This window comes from Phoca vitulina, unplaced genomic scaffold, assembly GCF_004348235.1.
Source record: "Phoca vitulina isolate PV1807 unplaced genomic scaffold, GSC_HSeal_1.0 scaffold40, whole genome shotgun sequence".
Classification (NCBI taxonomy): Eukaryota; Metazoa; Chordata; class Mammalia; order Carnivora; family Phocidae; genus Phoca; species Phoca vitulina.
In genome coordinates, this window is record NW_022589743.1 from 21,003,786 (window position 1) to 21,028,693 (window position 24,908).

The 24,908-nt window shown below is 52.6% G+C and overlaps 3 protein-coding genes across 4 annotated transcripts; 2 read left to right on the top strand and 1 right to left on the bottom strand.

Annotated features, from left to right (window-relative positions):
- The first annotated feature begins 1,899 nt into the window (after positions 1-1,899).
- Positions 1,900-7,216, top strand: TMEM97 (transmembrane protein 97). The gene is made up of 3 exons (XM_032428673.1): positions 1,900-2,140; positions 5,494-5,638; positions 6,453-7,216. The coding sequence occupies exons 1-3, from the start codon at positions 2,012-2,014 to the stop codon at positions 6,710-6,712; spliced, it is 534 nt and encodes a 177-aa protein (XP_032284564.1). The 5' UTR covers positions 1,900-2,011; the 3' UTR covers positions 6,713-7,216.
- A 511-nt stretch (positions 7,217-7,727) lies between these two features.
- Positions 7,728-14,650, bottom strand: IFT20 (intraflagellar transport 20). Its single transcript, XM_032428674.1, is given in 8 exon segments — positions 7,728-8,345; positions 8,800-8,903; positions 9,633-9,718; positions 10,814-10,942; positions 11,104-11,128; positions 11,131-11,346; positions 11,740-11,823; positions 14,464-14,650. Coding segments are annotated over 6 exon segments (480 nt in total). The 5' UTR covers positions 11,185-11,346; positions 11,740-11,823; positions 14,464-14,650; the 3' UTR covers positions 7,728-8,263.
- A 109-nt stretch (positions 14,651-14,759) lies between these two features.
- TNFAIP1 (TNF alpha induced protein 1) lies at positions 14,760-24,669 on the top strand. Of its 2 annotated transcripts, none has more exons than XM_032428672.1 (7): positions 14,760-14,986; positions 17,989-18,306; positions 18,845-19,014; positions 19,434-19,523; positions 19,600-19,652; positions 20,430-20,625; positions 22,054-24,669. In XM_032428672.1, the coding sequence occupies exons 2-7, from the start codon at positions 18,102-18,104 to the stop codon at positions 22,288-22,290; spliced, it is 951 nt and encodes a 316-aa protein (XP_032284563.1). In that variant the 5' UTR covers positions 14,760-14,986; positions 17,989-18,101; the 3' UTR covers positions 22,291-24,669. The 2 variants fall into 2 exon arrangements, with proteins under 2 accessions (XP_032284563.1, XP_032284562.1); XM_032428671.1 differs by having other exon boundaries at positions 14,760-14,974.
- The last annotated feature ends 239 nt before the right edge of the window (positions 24,670-24,908 follow it).

The following is a 24,908-nucleotide window of genomic DNA, read 5'->3' on the forward strand; positions in this document are numbered from 1 at the left end:
TTTCACCGTCCATCCATCGCACGCCCTGGCTCTCTGTCCCTTGACCCCATCTCCAAACACCTTCCCCCTCCTCTCCATTTCAGCCACACCTTCCCCTGCACAGAATCTCTTCCGACACCAGGAATTCTGACCTTGTGACATTGTGCCCCCTTGTCCTAATCTCCCCGCCTTCCGGCCCATTCATCCAGTGACGCCCACCATGCCGACCCTGCCTCCTTGGCCTCACACCCATTCCCTTTCCCACGCTCTCCCAGGCTGCCAGCCCCTCTGGTCCCACGCGGCCTCCTCCCTATCCAGCTTGAAGCGCATGCTCCCTCTTTGCAATCGCTCTCTCATCCAACGCCTCAAAATCACCAGTCTTTCTGAACCCCAACCCTGCATAAGTCAACAGCCTTTTTTGCTGAGCAGACCCCACCGTGGAGAAAAGCACACAGCCTAGGAGATCGGGCCTCCAGATCCATGGCCACCCACCTCAGCTGGGCCCTCTACACTGCCACCAGTTTCTCTGGCCCAGTCCCAAGGGGCCGACCCTGGGGAGCACAGAGCTCCTCTGACCTAACCTTAATCCTTCCATTCTCTCCAGCCCTTGGGGGCCTTGAGCCACATTTCCTGCTCCCTTCCTCCTATAGGGACAACCTCTCCCCCGACCCAGAAACTTAAAAAAGCATCTAAACAAGAAAGTGTTCTAGTCTCTCTCCTCTGAGAAATGAGTAAGTAAGCCCTGTATGGGGCACATCTCCCTCAAGCTACTCCCCCGGCTCTCTCCTCTCCTCCTAACCGGAGGTCTACACTCCCTGCCCTGCTGTCATCTGGCCCTGCCTCCACCACACCACAGATGCTCTCACAGGGCCACCACGGGGGCCATTCAGGGTTGCTCCGACAGGACTGAGCCCCCCCCCCACACACACACACACATACACACCCATGCTTCTGTGACATCACACTCCTGTTGTGCACCTGTGTCTCAGCCCGCTCCTCACACCACCCCTGAGGCTGGAGCTCCTCTAAGACCTCTTACGGGCCCTCTGCTCTCAACACTTCAACTCCCATCACACGCTATTGCCACACAAATCTACATCTCTAGACAGGTTCATCCAACTGCCTCCTAGACTTCTCCACTCAGAGGCTGCAGAGACCGCTGATTGTCAACGCAGCCAGAAACAGATTACTTTCTCTTCAACTCACTTCTCCTGTGTCCCACTGCTTAGTGAATGGCTGGGCCCAGCAGAGAGTTAAAGATCAGTATTTGCAGAATGAATAAATCCTCCCTCTTTCTTCACAGCCAATCACCAAGACCTGTCCATCGTCTTACTATATCCCTGTGCTTCTTGCTTAATTGAGGCTGGCTGCCTCCTAGGCAACGTTCGGAAGGCCCCGGGACCCCTCAATGCCTGCGGGACAGGGATCTTGCCGCTGTGCCCACGGCCCGTGAATGCCGAGCCACCGAGCGGATCACAACGCACTGTGCGGCCGGCCCTGGTCTGCGGCACCTCCGCGGCACTGCGAGCTCACCTCCAGAAGCGCCCGTGGCCCGGCCCACAGGAGCCGCTCAGTCAGCGCTTTAGGTTTGCGGTGAATGAACGGAGTACCGAGCGAAAGGGACCAGAGCGCGCCACGGAGTCGGCTGCCAGAGGCCCGGCGGGCGCCAGGCCCCCGCACGCCCGCTCAGTCCGCAGGTCGCGCGCCCGCCAGCCGTCCCACGCGGCGGGCGAGGAGCCCCGCCCCTGTCCCATGCGGCGCCCCCGGCGGCCAATAGAAATGGTCTGCGGGGCACCGCCTCGACACGCTATACACGGACGAGCCAATGGGCGCGCTCTGCGGCGAGCGCCGTTCCCGCCGCGGCTTCGCAGCCAGCCAATGGGAGTGGCCGGCGTAGCCCTCTAGGCGGCGGAGGGGGCGGAGCGGGCGGCCGGGGCGCGGAGTCCTGGGACGCTGTGCGGCGGCGGGCCCTCTTCCCACGTCGGCGGTCCCGGCGAGCGCGGCCTCGGCTCCTGCCCGGCGTAACCAACGGATGATGGGGGCTCTGGGCGCTCGGCGCGGCCTGGAGTGGCTACTGGGCCTCTACTTCCTCTCCCACGTCCCCATCACTCTGCTCCTGGACCTGCAGGTGGTGCTGCCGCGCGAATTCTACCCGGTCGAGGTGAGGGCGACGGTTGGTCGTGACCGCCGGTCGTCGAGTTTGGGGCTCCTGCGCGCCCTGCGGTTGTTGTACCCTGGCGTCCCCGAGACCTCCCCTCCTCCGCCCGAGCCCCCCCCCCCGCCCGCCCAGGGTTCTGGTTCTGCCCCCCTTTCCCTCCCGCCGTCCTTAGGTCCTGCCGGTGCCCCGGCCCCTCCTTACCGGTCAACTCGACGTTTTGCTTGGGGTTTTCTTTGCCCCAGACCCTTATGGGGCAGACACTTTGGTCCTTTTGAAGACAGTTCTTCCCTGGGTGTGTGTAAGGCCCCCACCCCCCACCTCTGGTCAGTGGTCAGTATTGGAGGGAGTAGAGATTGATGGTTTTGTTGCTTCTTTATGGGGAAATAATAATAAAATCCTTGAGTTATTCTCAGATTCTCTTTGAAAAAATGCCGAATCTTAACATCTGTTGTGTTGTTCTTCCCTAAATAGAAGGAATTTTCCCCTAGAACTAAAAAGTTTGCGGAGCTCCCATAATGGTTGGGCTAAAAATTGCCAATTAAATATATTCCTTGGTTTGAACCGATCAACACTAGGCAAAACTTACTATGAGACCATAAGGATTTAGTTTGACTTAGAACATGGAGAGGATGGGGAAGCATTTTGTAGTATCATTTGCAGCTGCGTAGCCTTGCTTCTGCTAAAATAAGGAAAGATGGGGAGCACCTGGGTGGCTCAGTCGGTTAAGCTTCCGCCTTCAGCTCGGCCCATGATCCCAGAGTCCTGGAGGTCGAGCCCCTTAGCGGGAAGCGGCTCCTCCTGCTTGTGCTCTCTCTCTCTCTCTGTCAAATAAGTAAAATCTTAAAAAAAAAATAAGGAAAGATAATCAGTCTGTGCTCTCATTCTTTTTTTTAAGAGAGAGCGAGCCTGATTGGAGAGGGGCAAAGGCAGAGAGAGAGAATCTTAAGCAGGCTCCACTCCCAGCGAGGAGCCCAACACAGGCTTGATCTGATGACCCAGAGATCATGACCCGAGCAGAAATCAAGATTTGGACGTTTAGCCAACTGAGCCACCCAGGCGCCCCTGTGCCCTCATTCTAAGGTAGGGAAGTACAGGTTTATTCAGTAGCAACTCCTCGTTTAGAAATCCCTGTGCAAAGGCCAGGTGAATAGTTTAGTGGATAGCAGTGATAGGTTGAGTCAAATATGAGTCAGGTATAAACCTTTTTTTGGGTCTTACCTAGTAAGAATAATTCTTACTAACGACCAGTTGCATGGTGAGATTTTAATGGGATTGAACTTGAATTTCTCTGAGTATGTGTTAATTACATTCACTTAAGTAATGGTAACATTTACTGTGTGCTTGCCATTGTTCTAAAGACCATGTACCTTAAGTCATTTTATCTCACCAATAGTGAGGTAAGTACTACAATTGGGAAACAAGTTGAGTGAGATTAAGCGCTTTGCCCAGAGCCAGGGATTGCGCCCCCCCACGTCCCATGCTCTTCCCTCGCCAGGGACCTGTGATTTGCCTTCCATCTGCCCTTAGTCCAGGCCTTGTTTTGGCATCACGTGGCTATTATGGGACTGTGGGCAGGTGCTTGGATCCTAATTGATTACTTCAAGAGCTGGCTGATTAGATTATTTTGAGTTTTGCTAATCTCATCCTGCAGCCCTCAGAAATGACCCGTGCTGTGTAGAACTGTCTGGATTTACGAAATAGGTGGATCTGAGAGGTTGGAATACAGATTGAATAGAAAATGAAATTCAAACAAACCAGAATGCCTTGTAAATTCTACGGCAAATCTTCAAAGCAGGTCATTCCCTCCAGTATTTTTTTTTTTTTTTTTTAAGAAAATCTGGAAAGCAAAAAAGGACCTTAAACATTTGGTCCCAAGTTGCTTGTTTTACAGATGAGGAAACAGAGCCCAGGAGAGGTGCAGGGACTTAACCTTTATGAGTATTTTCTACCCCATTACCACCCTGAAAAGTGCCTAGAAGGAAGCTAAGGGTATTGCCGTGGATTTCGATTTCGAATCAAGTACAAATTTGATATCACTTGGTCAATAAACTGGTTTATCGAGCCAGAGCCTTCCTGCAATTAAGATCATGCTAACAGAATGTTTGTTTCTGGATATTTGCTTAAAGCTTACGTTCAGCAGTGAGGCCTCAATTTCACAATAGTGAGCCTTAATCTTTTGATTAAAAATTAACAGGAAAAAGGTCTTTGGATTTTCCATTGCAGGCAAAATTCTCACACTGGAAGTTGCCTTTATTTATCATAATATCAAGACACCTATTTGGCTTTGGAGACAGGTGTGTCAAGACAGGATGTAAGATGCAACAGACCCTCGGTAGTCCATGTGGTGTGGGGAGCCCTGCGCTTCGGGTTCTTACAAAGGGCACAAAATGGGCAACCTCAAACCTTCCTGCTTCCTTCCTCTGCCCCGGCAGCCACGTGTTCACAGATCGGCATCTTTTGATTTAACAGTGTAATTAGGAGGGTGGGCCCCAAGCTGGAACCGAGACTGCTAACCCTCAGGCCGCGACATAGCCTAGAAGCTCTGTAGTTTGTGGTTTGGGCAGTTTGTTCTACAAATAGCCTACTGGTCTCCTGCAAGAAAACTCTGCAGAACTAGAGTAGTTAAGAATGATGAGGAGCTTGAGATTTAGGCATTAAATTGCATCTTTTTTTTTTTTTTTTTTTTTTAAGATTTTATTTATTTATCTGACAGAGAGAGAGAGAGAGACAGGAGAGAGGGAACACAAGTAGGGGGAGTGGGAGAGGGAGAAGCAGGCTTCCCGCCGAGCAGGGAGCCCGATGCGGGGCTCGATCCCAGGACCCTGGGATCATGACCTGAGCCGAAGGCAGACGCTTAACCGACTGAGCCACCCAGGCTCCCCAAATTGCATCTTTATAGTAAAGTTAAATGTATCTCCCTTCCATCCCCCCCCCCCCCCCCCCGCCCCCAAAAGACAAACTCGGTTCATTTCTGTATTTGAGGCGGTCTGGCCCTCGGAGCCTGGTGTGCGGCTGCTCTTGTTCCAGCCAAATGGTAGGACGCTCTTCACGGCTGTCCTTTACCAGGAAGGAGATTGCTGGCAGATTTGGTGCCTTTGTATGTTCATTCCTCAAACTGAGAGCGTACTAAGTACTAGATATCGTTGCTCTTGACAGTGGGCAACACAACGGGCTGTGTGTTGTCACGGAGTCGGGAACAGATGCTGGGTAGCCCAGAGGGCCTGGAAGAGCTGAGAGAAGCCTGTCGGAGGAGCGAGGGAGCTTTTCTGAAGTGACCGTCTGGGCTGCCGTGGGACGGAGCTGCTGGCCTGGCCTGCCAGGCGGCTGCATGCGTCGTGCCCTTTCTCTTTCCTCAGCTGACAAACCTGCTGAAGTGGTATACTAAGGAGTTCAAAGACCCTCTGCTGCAGGCCCCCCCAACATGGTTTAAGTCCTTCCTGTTTTGCGAGCTTGTGTTCCAGCTGCCTTTCTTTCCCATAGCGACGTACGCCTTCTTAAGAGGTAGGTAACTGGTGAGGTAACAACCACTTTTGCTCTGAAATTAGGTCCCAGAAATCTTTTGGGAAAGTGTCTCAGAGAAGGGGAGCGGTCCCCGTAGCTTGTGCGAGGGTGACCTGGGGTGGGGTGGGAATGGCAGGAGGGAGCTGGTAAAGGGACGTTAATGTGGCTCAGGCCTGTGCTTAGCTGGAAATCTCCCTACCCCGGAGGCTGCTTACAGATTGAACTTGTTCCTTTTTCTTGTTTTTACCCCTGCAGAATTTTCCTTTTATCATTGGCTTTTATTTTTCTGATTTGGATAGCACCAGACTGGCTTTTGAGCAGTAGCATCCAGCTCACCCCGGAAGGGCTTCACTTCTCATTTTTTCTTACGGTGTTCCCCTGCGACTAACGCTTTTATAAAGACGGGGCCCACACTAATGTACATGGTAACTAAGCTCATACAGCCTCTTTCCCACTGCAGCCCCCAACTCCATGTCTTGGCAGAAGCTGTTGATCTTCTCACCTATATATAATTACTAACAGATGCTGGTGGCGGGCCCCTCCCCCCCGCCTTGTGTAAACTGCAATGGCCATTTTACTGCCCTAGAGTTTTTCTCCATTAAATCCCGCCCCCCAGCCTTGGTTCTCTGGCCAGCAGTGTGCTAGAGCCCCAGCTCCACGCGTTAGGTAGTGTTAGAGCACCTCCAGTTCTCCATTCGTTTGCAGTGGGGGGGTAGACGGAGTCAGCTGAAGGGAGCAGGCGTGGAGAAGATTGTGGGCACCCCTGGGGTCACGAACAGACCAAACACTTATCTCTCTCTCTTCCCCCCTTCAGGAGGCCGCAGGTGGATCCGCACCCCTGCAATCATCTACTCAGTTCACACCATGACAACTCTAATTCCAATTCTCTCCACGTTTCTATTTGATGATTTCTCCAAAGCCAGTGGTTTCAAAGGACAAGGACCTAAGACTTTCCACGAACGACTTACCCTCTTATCTGTCTATGCCCCCTACTTTCTCATCCCTCTTATGCTTCTACTTTTCATGTTGCGGAGCCCCTACTACAAGTATGAGGAGAAGAGAAAGAAAAAATGAGAGAAATAATGACTGGCCGGGGCGGGGGGGCGGGGAGATGCCCATAGGGCAGTTTTCCGGTTGGACCCAGTATGAGGAAAACTGCTCCAGAACCCATGTCTTCAGTAGCATGTGAAACACACCAGCGACACAGAAAGAGCAAGACTCTGGCAGGAGCCACATCAGAAGCCCCCTCCTGAGGACACTGGCGCAAACAGACCAATCACCTGAGCATGGACTGAAGGGTGTGGGCTAGGTTACAGGGAAGTGGTGCCAAATACCTCACCTTGTGCCCAAGTTCCATTGTGAGCAGGACCAGACCAGATCCTGGATAAACTTCCAAGAAACGTGGCCTGCTTGGCACATTCATGAATCACCTGACCCATAGTGCCCATGTGATTAAACCCTTGACTCCTGATTCTCCGCAGCATATCCTTTATCAGCAAAATGAAAAGTGGGATTTTTCAGGTCATTTTTAAGTTTGAAATTATGCCTCTTTAATATTCATTAAAAACTGTATCATGGTTTTTTTTTTGCCACCACCCTTGGTTGGGGAAAGGTTCTGCAAGAGGCCTGAACTTGGTTTTACTCAAGGGTCAGCTCTGGCCTGACTTTCAGAAATGGATTAAGCTGGAAGGTGTTTTGTTTCTGTCTTAAACAGGTCATCCCAGAAAAGACTTTTTTTTTTTTTAATCATCTCCTGATTCATTCTTTCCATACCTTAGTCTTCTCTGCTTTTACAGACCACCTGACATAAGTCCCTTCCCTCTGAGGTCTGGTGTCTCAAACCTGATCTGGAAGTGTGCTTCCTGTTGGATAACTTCACCCTTCCTGAGAGTTTTATCATCCATCCTGGCTTGTTCTCAAAGTGGAAGGGCAGCTGGGCATGACCTGTCCATTGTGTAAATGCAGGGTCTCTTCACTGGGTTCTTTAGCTTTCTCTAAATTTGTACTCGAGGTCAACTCAAACACACACACACACACACACACATACCTGTGAACACACATGGAAAATGATAACTGGTCCTGTTTGATTCCCTCTTTTGGTCTGTTTTGCTCACAAGCCATATTGGTCTGATTGTTGGGAGTATCATCTGACTCATGTGTCTGGTCCAAATAAAGGTCCCTACTGACCACTGCCTGGTTTATTTTGTGGACGAGGGAGGGGTTCAAGAGTCCAGGGTTCTCCCAAGATGTTAAATGTACACTTCAAGGGCACCAGGAAAAGAGATAGATCAAGCCATTTGAAAACAATAATTTATTGCTCTTCCTTTCCAAAGCTTTGAATTTACAAAAAAAAAAAAAACAATCAGCATTTACAGACTGCTCAGTTCAGGCTAAGAATGCCAAGAGGTGAGAGCCCGGACCACCGTGGCCACAGGTGTTCGGCAGCTGCGCACGGACATCCGCGGCAAGCTCCCCAGATCTGTTTCCCGCCTTTGGAGATGCTGCGTTCGTTACACACCGTCCCTCAGGACGTACATGGGCCGTTAGTCAAGTCACAGGAACAGTACAGAGGTTTTTTTTGGGTCTTATTTTTTTGCCCTCCTGCTGTAAAATGAAATTTTCAGTTCATTTCTGAAAAATAAATTGGTCAATAAATTCATTTTGTTCTGCTTCTACTTTACACAAAGCTTCATATTCAACCCGATACCTGAAAAACAAAATTGTTAGAAGCCCTAAGAATGGATGAAATAAACCATGGATTTAATTCTTCTAGAGAAGAATATAAATGATTTAAATAATGCCAAGAAATGATGTGAGTTCACAATGAAGAAGTTAGGGTAAGAAAGAACAAAGAGGCAAAGCCCAGCCTAGGGCCACCCATAAGAAGTCTCCAGCCCCGAGAGGTGTTTTCCTTTAGGAGAACCAGCCAAGCCTGGACACTTGCTACCTGAGCTTTCAAGCTCTCAATATTAGAGGTGGTTTTGTATTAAGAAATTTTCTTTCTCATCAAATGTAATTTTATTTTTTTAAATCTTCAAATCAGGATAAGTGAGACACTATTCCTGGGAGAACAATGATGAGGAAGAAGGATAAGAGGTGACCGTTCAAGAAGGAAGAATGGAATTGCAGTTGAGTAAAGAACTTGCTTTACATCTTCTTACCTTTCAAGCTGCATTTTCTTTTCTGCTATTAGTGCTTGGAGTTGCTGCTGTTGGGCTTCTCTCTGTTTTGCTATAGATTTGAGCAAGTTCCGAGCACCAATGGCCTAGAAAAATAGTATCACCAAAGAAGGTCATGGCTTCATTAAAACCATCTTCAGCTTTAAGTCCTCAGCCAAGGAAGGGCCACGTGGGGGCTGTCTCAGTGCCCAGCTGGCAAGAGAGTCGAGCCCCCGAGAGCCTCAGGAATAAGGGGGAGGAATAACTGCATGATCCCAAGTGCCTAATGAGACCTGGACTGGAGCTCAGGGGCAGGTCTACGAGTATCCCCGAGTCTAGCACACAGGTGGTCAGTGGCCCATTTAGTGTGCCATTTAGCCTTGGGTCCTTTGCCAAGTCATCGACACCCTGCATGCCTGCATTGCTTCACTTATAAAATGAGCATAAAACCACCTATCTCGGTGATGTGAAGATTAAAGGCAAGAATGACAAAGTGTACTAGCATATGAGTTCAACCAGAGGTTAACTGCACTTGTTACTAAAATCCTGTTTTGTTTTGTTTTTTAAGATTTTATTTTTTGGCAGCGAGAGAGGGAACACAAGCAGGGGGAGTGGGAGAGGGAGAAGCAGGCTTCCCGCGGAGCAGGGAGCCCGATGCGGGGCTCGATCCCAGGACCCTGAGATCGTGGCCTGAGCCGAAAGCAGACGCTTAATGACTGAGCCACCCAGGCGCCCCAAAATCCTGTTCTAAATAAAATCCCACACCCCCCCTCCCCAAGAAAAAGAGCGACTGAACCATGTCCCAGGCCAAGATTTAGAAGACCTGCTGATCTTACCTTCATCTTCTCATTTTCTGCTTCTTTTGCAAGTTGGTCAACAAGCTCAATTAAACCACCAACTATTTTCTGAAACTGGCCAATTTCTTTTAGGGAAAGAACAGAAAATAAAAGGTTTTATTTTCTCGGCATCACCACTCCCTCTGTGTTCCCTTGTGGCAAGAGGGCAGGGCTAACTGCCCCTTCTAATTTGTGTCAAAACAATTTGGTGCCCGCTGACCTAAAGTCTTCCACCCTTGGTTTAAACCGAGAGAAGGGTGGCCAGGTGCCCAGAGCTGGACTGGGGCATACTTGGACCTTGAGTCCCAAATGAGCCAGCCAGTGACTATTAACCTTAGGTATGAGGCTCCTGATGGGCCCATCCTCTGTGCAGGCTCTGTCCTGCTTTCCCAGGAGTAACAGGAAGCACAAAGGCCATGTTCATGAAAGAATTGACTCAGGACTTGAACAGAGCCTCTTGGCTAGCCCCAGATAAGGAACTGGATTTCAGTTAAGGGTGGTTAGGGGGGCAGTGGTTTGCCGACTGTGACCAGAACTAATAAAGAGCTCAAAGCATTTAAGTACCTAATCTCCCATTTGCTATTTTCAATGTCCTTGGGTGTGGTGGGACCTCATTCTACTGGGGAGTGAACTAGGACCCAGGGAGGAAGGACAACAGGCGGTGGGTGAGAAGACTGGCAGTGGAGCCCATGCCGCCCTTCACCAGTCAAGCTTTCTACAGACTATGGAGTGCGCAGAAGGCTCAGAAATCCCTGCTTTAGCTAGAGCTGCCCTGTATTCACGGCCCCTGGGCTTGCTCACCTGCTGGGACAGGAGCCGTCCTGGATAGCTAGCTAAAAAATGACCTCATTGAGTCTGTTGAACTTCCAAGAAATCAAATCATGAGTACATAACTCTTTCCCACCCTCAAGCCATAGTTCTGCCCCATGAAGTTCAAGGTTTCTGAGAGCAAAAAAATCAAAGATGGGATATCCTCTCTCCACTTCACCATTTGTCTTGATTGGTGCTCTGTGTCTGACTACACGTGAGCATTAGAGAGCAGGGAGACAAGGTGGTTGGTATGCGGGAATTCACAAAGCCCAGACACAACATCCAGAGAGCCACTAGCCCTGTTCTGGCCAGGATGACAGCTGCGGGTGGGGGTGGAGGCGGGGCACCACGTCTCCCCAAATGACACTCACTGTCCACAAAATCCTTGCACTCTTCCTTGAGCTCTATGGTCTGCTGGGTAACCTCAGGGTCCAACACGCGCAGCTTGTTCAGCTCATCAAAATGCAGCCCTGCTTCACCCAGGATGTCCTTGGCCATAGCTGTGAAGAAAGCAGCCTCAGTCCCCGATCACTTCCCAGCCACCCAAGGAAATGCCCGCTTCCAGCCCAGCCCCACTACTGCCCCCAGACACCAGCGCCAAAACCGCAGACGTTCCTCCAAAGGCTCCCCTTCCCTCTGCCTCCACCTCTCTGAGCCTCACCTGTTTCCCTTCCGGTTTCCCTAGAGAAGAGCAGCTCTGCTCTGAAGGGGTGCTAGTGGCAGCCGGGAGGAAGTGTGTCATAGGAGCAAGGGTCAGGAAAGAATAAAGTCCAGTTGCTTGTCACGGGCATCGTTCATTCAACACACATTTCTTGAGTGCCTACTACATGCCAACACTGCTAGATGCTGGGGGTACAAAGATGAGTGCGACATGGTGCCCGCCCTGGAGGAGCACATAGTTTAGCTGGAGGAAGACAGACATGGAAACTGAGAGAGTATACTGTGTTAAGTGCTTTTACAGAAATATCACTCAAGTGGTGCAGGAGAACAGAGCAGTTAACAGGGTGAGGGAGTAACATTTGAACTAAATTGTGAGAAGCCATAAGCATATTTATCCCCGATTATGTACCCAAAGGACATGAGAAAGCTTTTCCAGTACAGTCCTAGCACAACACCAAAAGCAAGTAAAAGAGGAAATCTGCATGACTTAAAAATGAGAGTTAAAAAATAAGCCAGCAATAAGGACATTACCCACAATGTATGTCACAGGCATGTTGGCCTGAACTAGGACCAAAGTTGACTCCGTCTCTTTCTAGCAGAAAACACAAAAAGGAATGAAGCATCAGCAAGAACATACCAAGTGAGGAGGCTAGGGAAAGGCTTCCCAAGCGGAGAAAACAGCACGGACAAGAGTGTGAAGTCACTGAACCGGCCAGAAGACCTAGAAGATGAAAGGACCGAGGAAAGAGCTGCAAAGGTCGGCTGGGGCCAGATCAGGAAGACCCTGTGTGCCCAACTAAGGAGTTTGGGTTTCTTTCTGTAGGCAAGAGAACCAGCAGAGAGATCTTTTCCCTTCCCAGGCCACCCTGCATTCCTGGTCCAAAGGATGCCTCAATTCTGGGAAGGAAACACTGAAAACTCACCCTCGTTCTGGCAAACACACGAACACACAAAAAGCACACACAATGCTCCTTAGGGCTACCCACTGGCTGCCATACCAATTCCCAAACCCCAAGCGTTCCAAAGGCTACCGCCCGCTGGCCCTGCGCCAGCCCTTTCCTCTGCTCCCACCTCCCCCAGCTGTTTCCCTTCCGGCTTCCTTAGAAAAGTTCTGTCCCAAATGGGGTGATTATGGGAGTAACTTCCCAGAGCAGGTATACCATAGGAGGAGCAATGGTTAAAAAAGAATTAAGTTCCCCGGCTGCCAGAACTGATTTTCAAGACAGCCAAAAATCCAGATTTAGAGATGAAATCTGATTTTTATTTTTATTTATTTTTTTTAAAGATTTTATTTATTTATTTGAGAGAGAGAATGAGAGAGAGAGAGCATGAGAGGGGGGAGGGTCAGGGGGAGAAGCAGACTCCCCGCTGAGCAGGGAGCCCGATGTGGGACTCGATCCAGGGACTCCAGGATCATGACCTGAGCCAAAGGCAGACGCTTAACCAACTGAGCCACCCAGGTGCCCGAAATCTGATTTTTAAAGGGAAGTATTGAATTCAAAAGTTTAAAGGAAAAACTACATCTAACACTGTGGGCCAACTAATGCATGTCTATAGGCTGTCTGTGTAGGACTGAGCCGTTGGCCTACTGGAATCCACTGAAGGAACTAAGCTAGCATCTTCCTTTTGAAACATTTTAATCATCCCGAGCTTCCTTTTAATCGAGCTTTTTAAAAAGATCTGTCTTCCTGCTGTTCTGTTACATTTACACATAGAGTCTGAGCATTTAACACCTACCAGTAGCTGGTCTGATTAGTTAGACCAGCTACTTTAGGAAGCTTCCAGTAACCTGAGGGAGCAAATATCTGCTTCCACTTCCACTCCCTTCCCTGAGAGGATGCATTTATTCAGAAACATTTCTGATCTCTGGACGGACAGTAAACAAATAATCACATATTGTGAGGACAGTATGAGGAAAAGCACATGGTGCTATATGAAGCTGCAGCAAGAGGACATAATTCATATGGGGGGTGTCTCAAAAAAAGCTCCTTTTTAAAAATTATTTTTAAAGGTTTTATTTATGTATTTGAGAGAGAGAGAGAGAACAAGCAGGGAGAGAGGGAGAGGGAGAAGCGGGCTCCCCACTGAGTAGGGAGCCTGACATGGGGCTCAATCCCAGGACCCTGGGATCATGACCTGAGCCAGCTGCAGATGCTTAACCGAGTGAGCCACCCAGGTGCCCCTCAACAAAAGCTTCTGAAAACATGACACTCAAGCTGAGACCTAAAGAATATCCAAAAGTTTGCCAAGTGAAACAGGGAGGAGGCATTCCAGGCAGAAAGAAAAGCATGTGTGAAGATCCTGAAGCTAAAAGAAATGTAATGCATTCCAAGAACTGAAAGGCTAGTGTGGTGAAAACCCAGTGAACTAGGGGGAGTGTGGAACAGGGTAAGTCTAGATGGGAAGGCCAGAGCTGGTTCAGGGAGGGCTCTGAAAGCCGCAGTCATGAGCTTGGATTTTATCGTAAGGGTAGTGAGCAGCCAGCAGATTCTCAGCAGAGAAGCACAGCCTTATCTGCCTTTTAGAACGATCACTCTGACCCAGGATGGAGAATGAACTGGAGGGAACGAGACAGTGGGGCTACACCTACCTTGTTCATCACTGTAATCCTAGCATCTAGCAGGGTGCCTGCACACACTGAGCGCCTGCACTCAGTAAATGTTTGTGGAACGAATGACTGGAAACAGAGAAGGCTACTACAGTGACCAAGGCTTGGAGCTGAAGAAAAGTGTTCCAATTTGCGATGTTACCTAAGTTGATGGCATTTGGTAAAGCACTGACTGAATGTAGGAGTTTGGGGATGAGAGAAGGAAAGAGGCAGGCAAGATTCCCATGTACCCGGCCTGAGCGCCAACTGTATGTTTGGAGGGCAGAGTTGAATGAGATGGATTGGACCGGAGAAGAGGGCAGGGAGAGGGTTCCCAACCGACTATCAGATTCCCTCCCAACTCCCACCACACGTGCGTGTCTGAGCATCTGAGGAGCGCCGGGCACAAGAACAGCACTGAGCTCCCTGAAGATGACGGCGGCGACACTCTGTCCACCCCCTGGCTCTCCCAGATCCACTCCCGGCCCCGCCAGCAGGCGCCATCCGCGGGATGAGGGGAAGGGGCACCGCGCACACAGTTAGAAAGACCCGGGTGGTGGAGCTGGCTGTGCACACTACGTAAACGCCTTGAACTTATATGAGCCGCAGTTTCCTCACCAGACAGTTGCGAGCATCACCGCGTAAAGCTCCAGGCCAAAGCTGGGTGTCACACGGCTCGCAAAGAATCGCGCGGAATCCCCACGTTTCTTTCGGCCTGTTGGGTTCACTAGCCCCGGGTCCGCCCGCGTCCCCCGACCCAGAGTCGCTGCCTACCTGCCAACCCCGTAGCGGCGGCGCGCTGCCGCCCGGGCTGATTCCGGCAGGCCGCTTCTCTCCCGGGTCAGCGGCAGTCGGTGCCTCGCCCGCCGGCCTCAGCCGCTGCCACGGCTACAGGACCTGTTTACCCGTAACGTCATTACCTGACTGCGGAAGTACTTACTCCGCCCAACCCGCAGAGCCTGCTGGGAAACAGGCCTGAGAGGAGGGACGGCTGCCTACAAGACCCAGAGGCCTTTGCGCCGGAAAGGCTGCCGGAAGTAGCTGAGCACTCACGGCGGAATTCTCTCAGGGACCCCTCCCTCCCCCGTGATTGGGTGCTGGGCAAGGCCCGCTTTAGAGTCCCAGGCTGCGGGGCGGGCGGGGTTGGGCCGGGGCTCCAGGCGGAGACCGCGAGCGGAGGATGTGAGTTCACAGCCGGGATTGCTGGCGGGCAGGCGGCCACAGCCCAGGGCGGCACAGGGTCGGCTTGCAACCCAGCTGAGAAGAGAAGCGCCCCCCGGGGACGGTGAGAGCCAGGGTGCGGATGCCCTAGGGGACAGGATGGACGGGCCCCGGGCTGGAGCAGAGAGCCCCACCCAGTCCTGGGGAAAAGGCGTGGGACGGTGTAGGGGAGATGGAGAGCTCAAATCCTCCACTGGGATGGGTGTCAGAATCGGTCTCAGTTTCTCGGTGGTGAGGAGGGGTGCGGGCCGGGGAAGACTCACCACAGACCACAGAGAGGTTGGGTCTCGCTAAATCTTTCCAGTCCCTTTGGACGAAGCTTAAGATTTACACCTAGAATTTCTGCTAGATCCTCCTCCTCTACCCAAGATCGGTTACCAGCCCGCCACCACCGAGTGTGATGGATTTCTGGGTCCTTTTTCCTTTAGGACCCCACCTTCTTCCATGGCCGTGGTGGTTGTCCTGCCCTTTATTCTGCTTCGGTTCCCATTAGCCTCGCTGAGGGAGACTCGGATACGCCCTCAGCCCCAGGCATCCCCAAATATCCACACACAAAGTCCGGAAGGAACAGCAGTGAGGCTATCAGTGGAAACTTCATTCTCACTGGAATTACTTTCTGGGGCGTCACCTGCCACAAGATTCCTGGAGCCCATTGGTCTGGGAGGAATCTGAGCGGGCGGCATCTGAGCTGACGTCATCCAGGGGCTCAAAGCAATTGCTTTGTAGGCTCTGTTGGCCACCGCCTAGCCTTTGAATTCCTTTACTTTGGCAGAACATGTGTGCTTGCTTTGATCCTTGGGGAAATCGGGGCTAGACCCAAAGTACGTAGGGAACTTGCTAAAACCTGTTAAGGGATGGACTTATTCCTTTGGGGTGGGTGGAGGAGGGTGAGGTGATTTCATACTGTTCATGTGTTACTTAGGGATTGGGCAGTCTGCTGGTGAGGGTTCATCTCATCCATACTCCATCCTTGGGGCAAATGAGAGTCTGCTGGACAAGCCACCAAGGAAATTCGGTACTTCACAAAGCACCCGCTCTGGTCCTTCCTTGGACATTCTTCTTAGGGGCCTACCTAAATCTTTTCAGGGACAGTTTCAGTCTAACAAACTGACATATTAAATACTTTCAGATGTGCATGGCGTTGTGGTAAGCACTGCTTCTGGATCTCACTTATAGGAGGTGATGTGCAACCGCAAACTTTTGCGTGTTGTGAGGACTATGAGGCGATTTTACCTTTTTTCTTTCTCCATTGCCAGCACTGCAGTCCAGGCCTTCACCACTTGCCTAGACTGCCGCTTCCTCTGGTCTTCCCGCTTGTTCTCATGCACCCTTACGATCCATTCTCTACCCGGCAGCCAGAGTGATCTTTTCAAAATGTGAATAACTCAGGTCCTGTCACTCTCCTACTTAAAACCCTCCAATCGATGGCCATCGCAATTAGTATAAAATGCAAACTTTTTAATATGAACTGGCCCCTGCGTCCTGACTTTACATCAAGCCAACTTCCCCCTTCTTTCTATGCACTAGACATCTTGGCCTTATTTCTGTTCCTAAAACTTGTGTCTAGCTGAGAAACTTTGCACTTACTCTTCCATCCATCTGGAACGCTCTTTCAGACTTCAGCTGGAATGTCACCTTCCCAAAGAGGCTTTCCCCGGCCCCTACCCATTTTAGGACTTCTCCCTAGTCACTCTCTTATCACTAGCTTATTTATTGTATTTCTTACCCTCTGGAACTGCTTGCTTATTTATTCATTGTCTTGCTTGTTGTCTGTATCCTCCCCCTAGAATGTAATCTCCGTGAGGCCCTGACGTACTTGTTCCCTTCTGTGTCCTCAGTGCCCAGCACATAACAGGGCACAATAAACGCTAACTCTTACTAAGTTTTATTCTTGTTAACGTTATGATGCTTCTTGGTACTCCTTGAAGGCAAAGTCCGTATCTTTCCATCTCTCTGTCCCTACCGCCTAACGGAGTAGGGACTCAGTCTTGTTTTCTCGCTGAATGAGTTAAATGAAGTAATGTGTATATTAAGTTGCCTAGACTAGTACCTGGTACATAGTAAACGTGCAGTGAATGTTTGCTCTTTTTTTTCAATGAATGGATTTTAGTGATTCCTTAGAAAACCAAGACATATAATAGAGAATCTAGGTCGTGGGGGGTGACCTGGCTTTGCTCTCCTTTTCTTCCCTCACTCCTCCCTCCCATGAATGCCTATCAGTGTTTTAGTTTCCAAATCACTTCACAGTTGTTTTTAGATTTATCATCCGGTCTTTTCAAGCCCCTTCTCCCCGGTCTTGTGGGTAGGGAAGAAAGGAAGAGATAAGGCTGGGCCTCCTCTCAGGAAAAAGAAGTAAAAATAGCCATCCTGTAGTTGTTCTGTCCTGGAAAATGGTGACAATTTCAGGAACTTGGGACGGGGCTGGGACCAAGAAAGAGGAAGGTCAGGAAACTGTGCTGCGGCCCGGGTAACCTCTGCCAGGAACACTGGCTGGCGCCCTCTAGCCTGGCTCATTCCGTGCTCTCCTGAAGCTGCTTTTACTTTCCTTCCTGAAGCCAGACCGCGGTGGTGCTCAAAGTCAGCGCTGGTGCAGACTGCTTCTGGGCCTGGAATCTTTAGAAAGGAAGTGCATCCTGTCCCTCTAGCTCCTGGGAATCTCCTGCGCTGGCAGGATTCCCAGTAGGTTTGGTGGGAAGACTTGGGTCCTGGGAACCTTGAGAGGCAAAGAACTGGAATTGGACTGTCGTTCCCCAGGGTAAAGACTTCGGCTGCCCCAGCTGCTCCTCAAGCCGACTCGGACTAACTCCCAGGGTTTGCTTGTCCTCCTTGCTGCTGAGAGCTGAGCCGAGGCTCAGGGGGGCTGGCGAGATGAGGGGCAGGCTCTGGGAGACTGTGCTGGTTCCTGTTACCATAAAGAAGAACAGGAATGTCCTCTTTTGCTGTTGCCTAGGGCCTTAGCCTCTGCCAGGGAGTCTTGCTTGTCAAGCAGAGAATGACTGCACAGTCCCCTCCTGTCCCCTCTCAGCTGAGGGCTCTCCTCTGCTAACTCCCGTCTTCTCTCCCATCTCCTGCTCACAGTGTTGAGAGTATGAGGCTCTGGCCTCCGCTGACCACTCGCTCGTGATCCTTCCACCACGGCGGAGCCTTCCAAGCCGACCTCCTGCCGTGTGGTGATCTACCTGCAGCGGGAGATGTCCGGGGATACCTGTCTGTGCCCAGCCTCGGGGGCCAAGCCCAAGCTGAGCGGCTTCAAGGGAGGAGGCCTGGGCAACAAATACGTCCAGCTCAACGTGGGGGGCTCCCTGTACTACACCACCGTGCGGGCACTAACCCGGCACGACACCATGCTCAAGGCCATGTTCAGCGGGCGCATGGAGGTGCTGACCGACAAAGAAGGTGAGGCACTGGGGCTTGTTGGGCCAGCTGAGGAGGGAAGAAAGAATTCCTGAAGAAGCGACTTCGGGGCAGGGCTCGAGCCTGGCAGGTCTAGACTCTAGATTCACTCTTCCCGTTACCTGGTCCAGGACTCCTTCACCTGGAGTCTGTGGTAGAGCCCCGGCATTCTTTGAGGTTGTATGTAGAAGGGTGTGCGCTTACAGGTTTTCCAGGGCCAAGATCCATACCTTTTAAATAACAAAAGGACTAGATTCTCCTGAGAACCATCGCTGTACTGACCGGGCAGTGCACAGAAGGCAGGCAGGGCCTGGTGGTGTTCATGTCGCCAGGCGGTGGGCCTGAGCGCTCCTGAGCTGAGACCTCTGAGGGCTGCCGCAGAGCCTGGAGGGCCTCTGTCCCCCGCAGTCTGGGCCACCCTTGGTGGAAAAGAACAGCCACAGACCTAAGAGCTAGAGGTGGCGTTCCCACTTCTGTTACCCTGTGCTGCGGGCTACCTGGAGGCAACGAGTAACTGTCGGGGGCCTGTCTGAATCCCTAGGCTGGATCCTCATAGACCGATGTGGAAAGCACTTCGGCACCATTTTGAATTACCTCCGCGATGACACCATCATCCTCCCACAGAACCGGCAAGAAATCAAGGAACTGATGGCCGAGGCCAAGTATTACCTCATTCAGGGGCTGGTGAGCGTGTGCCAGACTGCTCTGCAGGTAGGGAGCTCAAGTGGGCTCAGGTCGAGGAGGTGGGGGTGGGCCCCTCCCTTCAGGGACATAAAGGTCCAGTTCCTGGAAGGTCGCATGACCGGTACGGTTGGTGAGTCCGAGCCTCACTGTTAGATATGCCGGGTGCTGCCCAGGCCAAGGACACTGGCAGCCAGTCTGTTTGTCAGGTGACAGACTCGGGCAGTAGGACTAAGCCCAGCTTCCAGTTTCTACACCTTGCTATCTGGATTTTAGGTTTTCTGGAAATGGGGTTCTGCTTGCCAGCTGGCAGTTTCTATAGCCAGATGCCTCCTCAACAAGCAGAGGTGGCCTTGGCAGGGGGGCTCCGACAGCTCCTGGGGAACGCCTGGCTTAGCCTCGCAAGCAGGAGATCTCAAAAAAGATTCTCGGCTGTGTGTACCACCCAGGACAAGAAGGACTCCTACCAGCCTGTGTGCAACATCCCCATCATCACCTCCCTGAAAGAGGAAGAGAGGCTCATCGAATCCTCCACCAAGGTACTGGGAACCCTGAGGGCTGCGGGCAGGGACGGCCGGGAGCCTAGCCTGGCCCTCACGCTCTCCTCCCTCCCAGCCCGTGGTGAAGCTGCTGTACAACAGAAGTAATAACAAGTATTCCTACACCAGGTAGGGTGGGCATCTGGGGGCTGGGGGCTGGGGGGCCAAGGCTCGGGGAAGGGCTGCAGAAGCAGACCCAAGAGGAGCCCCCTGTACTCGTGGCACGGTTGGCAAGGGTCTGGATCTCAGGCGGGAAGAACAGAGAGAGACGGGGAATGAGGGCAGAGGCGTTTGGAACTCGGCGCAGGGCCCTGGCTGGGATATAGAGGGGAACGAACTGGAACCCCCCTAATGTGTCCTGTCGGGCACCGTGCCAGGTGTTTTCCCAGCATTAGCTTATGAGGTGGAGGAGGGACCCTGGGAAGGCCGTGGCTGGGACTCCTCCCGAGCCAGCCTCTCTGCTTCACAGCTGGGCCACTTTCTCCCTTGCCCAGTGTCCCCTTGGCCAGCCGCAGTTAGGTATATGCACGAGGCCGCAGGCTCGGGGAGTCCCCGTGGACGGACGTGTTGCCAGCAGCCCCCCTACGGCAAGGGAACGGGTCCTCCTGCCGCGAGGGCAGCGAGCCTCCTTCCTTTGGGGCCCGAGGAGAGGAGACCGCCCGCCCTCAGTTCTCTCTGCTTCAACTTCAGACCAACTCCCCCCCTTCCCCTCACAGGCCCCCAAACCCAGAAGGTGCCCTGTGACCCTTTTCCCTGCTGTCCCCTCTGGCATCCTGACTTTTCCTCAGTTCTGCGTGACACGGAGGGGAAGGGGGGAAGCGCCCAGCCAGCACCGTCTCTTGTGCTGGCACCTCATTCCCAGGCCCCGTGGCCTTCATGGCCCCCTGGCCTCCATGGGTTTTTCAGCAACTCGGACGACCACCTGCTGAAAAACATCGAGCTGTTCGACAAGCTCTCCCTGCGCTTCAACGGCCGCGTGCTCTTCATCAAGGACGTCATTGGTGATGAGATCTGCTGCTGGTCCTTCTACGGCCAGGGCCGCAAGCTGGCCGAGGTCTGCTGCACCTCCATCGTGTATGCCACGGAGAAGAAGCAGACCAAGGTGGGGGGCTTCCCTCTGCGTGGGTGGGGGCGGGACACACCCCAGCGCAGCCCCCGCTGTGCCCTTCACCACAGGGAGCTTGCTCTCTGTTTCCCCCAGACCCACATGATGGTGCTGGGCAAGGACGAAGCCAGTTCAGGCAGTTCGGGGATTGGCTCGCGAATGCTTCGTTCTGGTCACCTGGGCGGTGGGGGCTGTTGACCAGCAAGAACAGCGTGGTGCGGCGGGAAGGACCGGGTCTTTGGAGTTGGCCCAATTCAGGTCTGAATTCTGGTTCTACCACTCACCAGTTTTCTGACCTTGTACAAGCCATTTAAACCAGCTGGGCCTCAGTTTCCTCACCTGCAAACCTGGGCATGATAGTATGCAGTTAACGGAACTGTTAGGAAAATGCGGCGGTTCCTAGGAGCAGCAGTTCAGGGTCTGATCTCCACTCTGGCCCTGCTAGTTGGGTGTTCCCGGCCGACCAGCTTAGCCTCCTCAGGAGCAACGCAGCGCTAGGTACGTGTGAGGGATTTGACAGGTGACAGTTGACACGAACTCGGCAAACCCCGTTCTCCCAGGCTGCGAGCAGTTGGTGTCCTCCCCAGAGAGGAGCTCCCCCCCCGCCCCCCCGGGAGCGTGTGCAACAGAGGCAGCAGAGGCCTTTGCTGGGCCAGGAGGGTAGCCCACTCGGAGGGTCGTGTGCGTGAGGGGCTCAAAGCAGCCAAGCCTGTGTGGCACCTGCTCGGCCTCCAGGCCCCCAAACTGCCTCCAGCTGGGCTGCCAGACGGTTGGGGAAGGACAGCTTACAGGAGGTGGCCCTGCTTCCTCCTGGCATTTTGGGGGTGCGGACTCCCGTGTGCGCGTATCAACAGAGTCAGGATTCAGGGTCAGGTCTCTGTGGGGGCTGCTTACACTTGGAAGTGGCAGCAACCCCTGTCACCTTCCTGAGCGTTTTCTCTTTCGTGGACTTTGGGACTCCTCAGGCAGGGCTGGAGCATTCTCCCCATTTGACAGATGAGGGAACAGAAGTCAAGTTAGGCTAGAATCCAGGTGCCTTTGTATCTTCCACGTAACGTTCACAACAACTCTCTGAAGTAGGTATTAGCCCTGATTTTACACGGGCGGACACGGAGGCCTCGCGGCCCGTAGGTGCCGGGCCCGTACTGAAGGCTGGCTCTGAGCACAAAGCCAAGGCCCTAACCCCGCACACACCAGCCCGCTGCTCCAGGCCCGTGTGGGGCACGGGCAGCATGCTAGTCTTTGGCGTCCTCATGTCCACAGAGTACAACTCCCCACATCTCCAGAGAGAGACCTCCCCTCGCTCACCTGTCTCGGGAGAGAGTTCGGGAGGAACTTCGAGAGCCAGCACAGGGGCGAGGGCCCTGCCATGTTGTTGCCTGTTGGATGAAGCCTCATTCAGTCCTCTTGTCCCCCTGACCCCAGGTGGAATTCCCAGAGGCCCGCATCTATGAGGAGACCCTGAATGTCCTGCTCTATGAGACTCCCCGAGTCCCTGACAACTCCTTATTGGAGGCCACCAGCCGGAGCCGCAGCCAGGCTTCCCCCAGTGAAGATGAGGAGACCTTCGAACTGCGGGACCGGGTCCGCCGTATCCATGTCAAACGCTATAGCACTTACGATGACCGGCAGCTCGGCCACCAGTCCACCCATCGCGACTGACAGGACCCTCAGGGAGTCAGGGCACAGGCCACCCTGTCTCCCCTCCTGTGGAACCCTGCCCCACTGGCCGCCCCACGCTGCTGCTGGCTGGGTTTCTGCTCCAGCGCCCAGAGGCCTGACAGGAAGGCAGAGGGCCTGAGCCGGAGAGGGACCACATTGTTTGCCCTGCTCCCTGAGCACTTCCGGATGCCCGGGTCCTGGACCCTTTGCTCACCCTTCCTGACAGGAGCTGCGTCTGCCCCTGGGGCGAATGGACTGACCTGCCCACCTCCCACGAGAACAATCCCCTTGCCCCCTTGCTGAGTGTCCTTTTGCTCCACTGAAGGGCTACCTTTAGGCCTCTGGGGAGGTCCATGGGGAACGAGCTCGTTCTGGTGCTGTGGAGGCCCAGTTTCTTACAGAAGGTGGGGCTCCTTTTTCCCTAGGTGTTTAAGCACAGGCTTCATGATTTTGGTTTTTAAAAAATTATCTAGGAAATGAATAGTTTTGAGTCTAATAATGAGGGGAATAGGTATTTGTGCTACCCCTCTAGGGTGCCAAGACCCTGGGTAGAGGGCAGAACCCTTGGCCTTCCTTGATGCCTTTGACATCTGTTTCTTTAAAGCACTTTGTACTTTTATTCAGGAGATTTGTATTCTGCCCTGACACACATCAACTTTTTCTGACCCTAACCCCTCTTCCCTCCAGAATCCGTCTGAGAGAGGGGCTAGAGAAGCAATAAAACAAAATACGGACTAACTTTGGCTTTGCTGGGCTGGCCAAGCAGCCGGCCCAGAGAGCATGGACAGGAAGGAACTGTAGTCCTAATAATGCCCATGAGAAAGGACATTTTCAGGTCACGTAATGGAGTCCTGGGGCCTAACATGATTGCTCTTTTTGATTCTCTTGCCCTCAGCTCCAAGGTATGCTTTGTTTTACTTTCTGGAAAGCCAAAGGGCCGTTACAGGGGCCAGGCGCATGAGCCGCAGCGGGAAGGCTGTGGGGCCCGTGGGCACCGCACTCGGACGCCCACCAGCTGAGGACAGTGAACGCGAGCTCTGTTCCCAGCAGCCCTGTGCAGAGGTGGCATGGGCTTGGCCATATGGCCCCTGCCCGCCCCATACTGTTGGTTTTGTGTCCCGGCTGGGGCGGGGGGGGTGGTGGTGTTCTGCCCAGCGTTGAGTCTGGACGCAGGGTGATGGGAGCAGCCTAAGTCCCTTCAAAGGCCGGGTGATGTGGCCGTGGAGCTGCCAAGGCCCAGCTCTTGGGCAAGGATGCAAGTTCCTCCTTGGGGCTTTTTTTCACTACCTTCTGTTTGGCGTGGCCCTTTGGGAGGCTGCTTATCCGAATTCTTTTCCAAAGGAATGCCATCAGGCTGGGAGCTGCTCAGCCAGCCTAAGAAAACCCCACAGCCGCTGAGCAGTAGCCACTCGGGAAGGAGCGCCAGTTATCAGGCTCCTGGCTCCTGACGACTGTCGCTTAGCTAAGTGGCCTGCTTATGGCCGACGCGATGGAGCCTATGGGCAAATGCCAGGCCCGGGTCCGTAGACACCTACAAGGACCTGAAATGACATGATGGGGCAGGGGAAGTGTGACTAACCAGGCATGTGACGCTTGTCACAGCCTTGAAAATGTAGACTTCCAGGTGAGGCACCCTGGTCATCAGCTCGGAACACTCACCCAGCCCTCCCTGGAGTAGAGGTGAAGACAAATCCATTTCTTTGGTCAGATTCTGCCTTTGGCTTTGTGGCTTTCCCACAGAGACTGGAATGCTGCCTGAGGCCTCTGGCCTATTTCCTCCGCTGCCCTCCTGAGGCCTCTAATACTCAAAGCCCCAGCTTCCCACTGAGGTATTTTAATGCCTGTCCTTTGACCTCCCCAGCCCTGCAGCCTCTTTGCTGCTCTGACATTTAGATCCTCAGCTCTCTCGGTGGTGACTATTCTTTTCCCTGAGAAAGCACAGTAATCCTGGACTGATAAAAAATATCTCCCTGGTCTTAAGAAAAATACTAACATTGAAATCACTGAAGTCAGCTTCTTTAATCAGACTTTGTGGCATAAGGGTTGGGGGAATTTTCTTTGCGTTTCTCAGCCCCATTCAGAAAGCAGCTCTTGGCTGTGTGAATTTTTCAACTCGAAGCAGCCCAAGGGAAAGCAAGCAAAGAGTGTGGATGAAGGTCAAACCTTCTCGGTTTCTGAGAAAACTGGAAGCCTGCTGTTCACCACAGGTACCAGGGCTGGGTTTTATTCCATTTCTTATCTGACCAACGTCTGCCTAAAGGATGGCCCAGGTCCTGCCACGAGAGAAGGTCTCCTTTATCCCTTAACTGCAATCCCTTGTTGCTCAGCATGGGTGATGGAAACCGACACTAATTTCTAATAAAATTGTGTTACACCGCAGTGGTGCAGAGCCGTACTTGCGGTGATTCGAGCTGGGTCAGCTCACTGCTGTGGACAAAGTTCTTGTATTCCTCCCGCTCACCAGCTTGTGTTCGCCCCGAGTCGGAAATCCTACTGCACTCAGTTGCCCTGCAACCCAGGCTCCCCCTGGTGGAGGATTAAGGACAACACTAATAAGGGCTGGAACTGAGATTTAATATTCAAGAATAAAACAACCTCTTTTAACAATCACTATGGTA

What these genes read in the sequence shown, in the direction of transcription:
- TMEM97 (XM_032428673.1), top strand. Translation starts at nt 2,012, where the DNA reads ATGATGGGGGCTCTGGGCGCTCGGCGCGGCCTGGAGTGGCTACTGGGC. An exon ending in GCGAATTCTACCCGGTCGAG is followed by an intron (nt 2,141 to 5,493) that starts GTGAGGGCGACG and finishes CTCTTTCCTCAG; the next exon opens with CTGACAAACCTGCTGAAGTG. An exon ending in GACGTACGCCTTCTTAAGAG is followed by an intron (nt 5,639 to 6,452) that starts GTAGGTAACTGG and finishes TCCCCCCTTCAG; the next exon opens with GAGGCCGCAGGTGGATCCGC.
- TNFAIP1 (XM_032428672.1), top strand. Translation starts at nt 18,102, where the DNA reads ATGTCCGGGGATACCTGTCTGTGCCCAGCCTCGGGGGCCAAGCCCAAG. An exon ending in GGTGCTGACCGACAAAGAAG is followed by an intron (nt 18,307 to 18,844) that starts GTGAGGCACTGG and finishes CTGAATCCCTAG; the next exon opens with GCTGGATCCTCATAGACCGA. An exon ending in TGTGCCAGACTGCTCTGCAG is followed by an intron (nt 19,015 to 19,433) that starts GTAGGGAGCTCA and finishes TGTACCACCCAG; the next exon opens with GACAAGAAGGACTCCTACCA.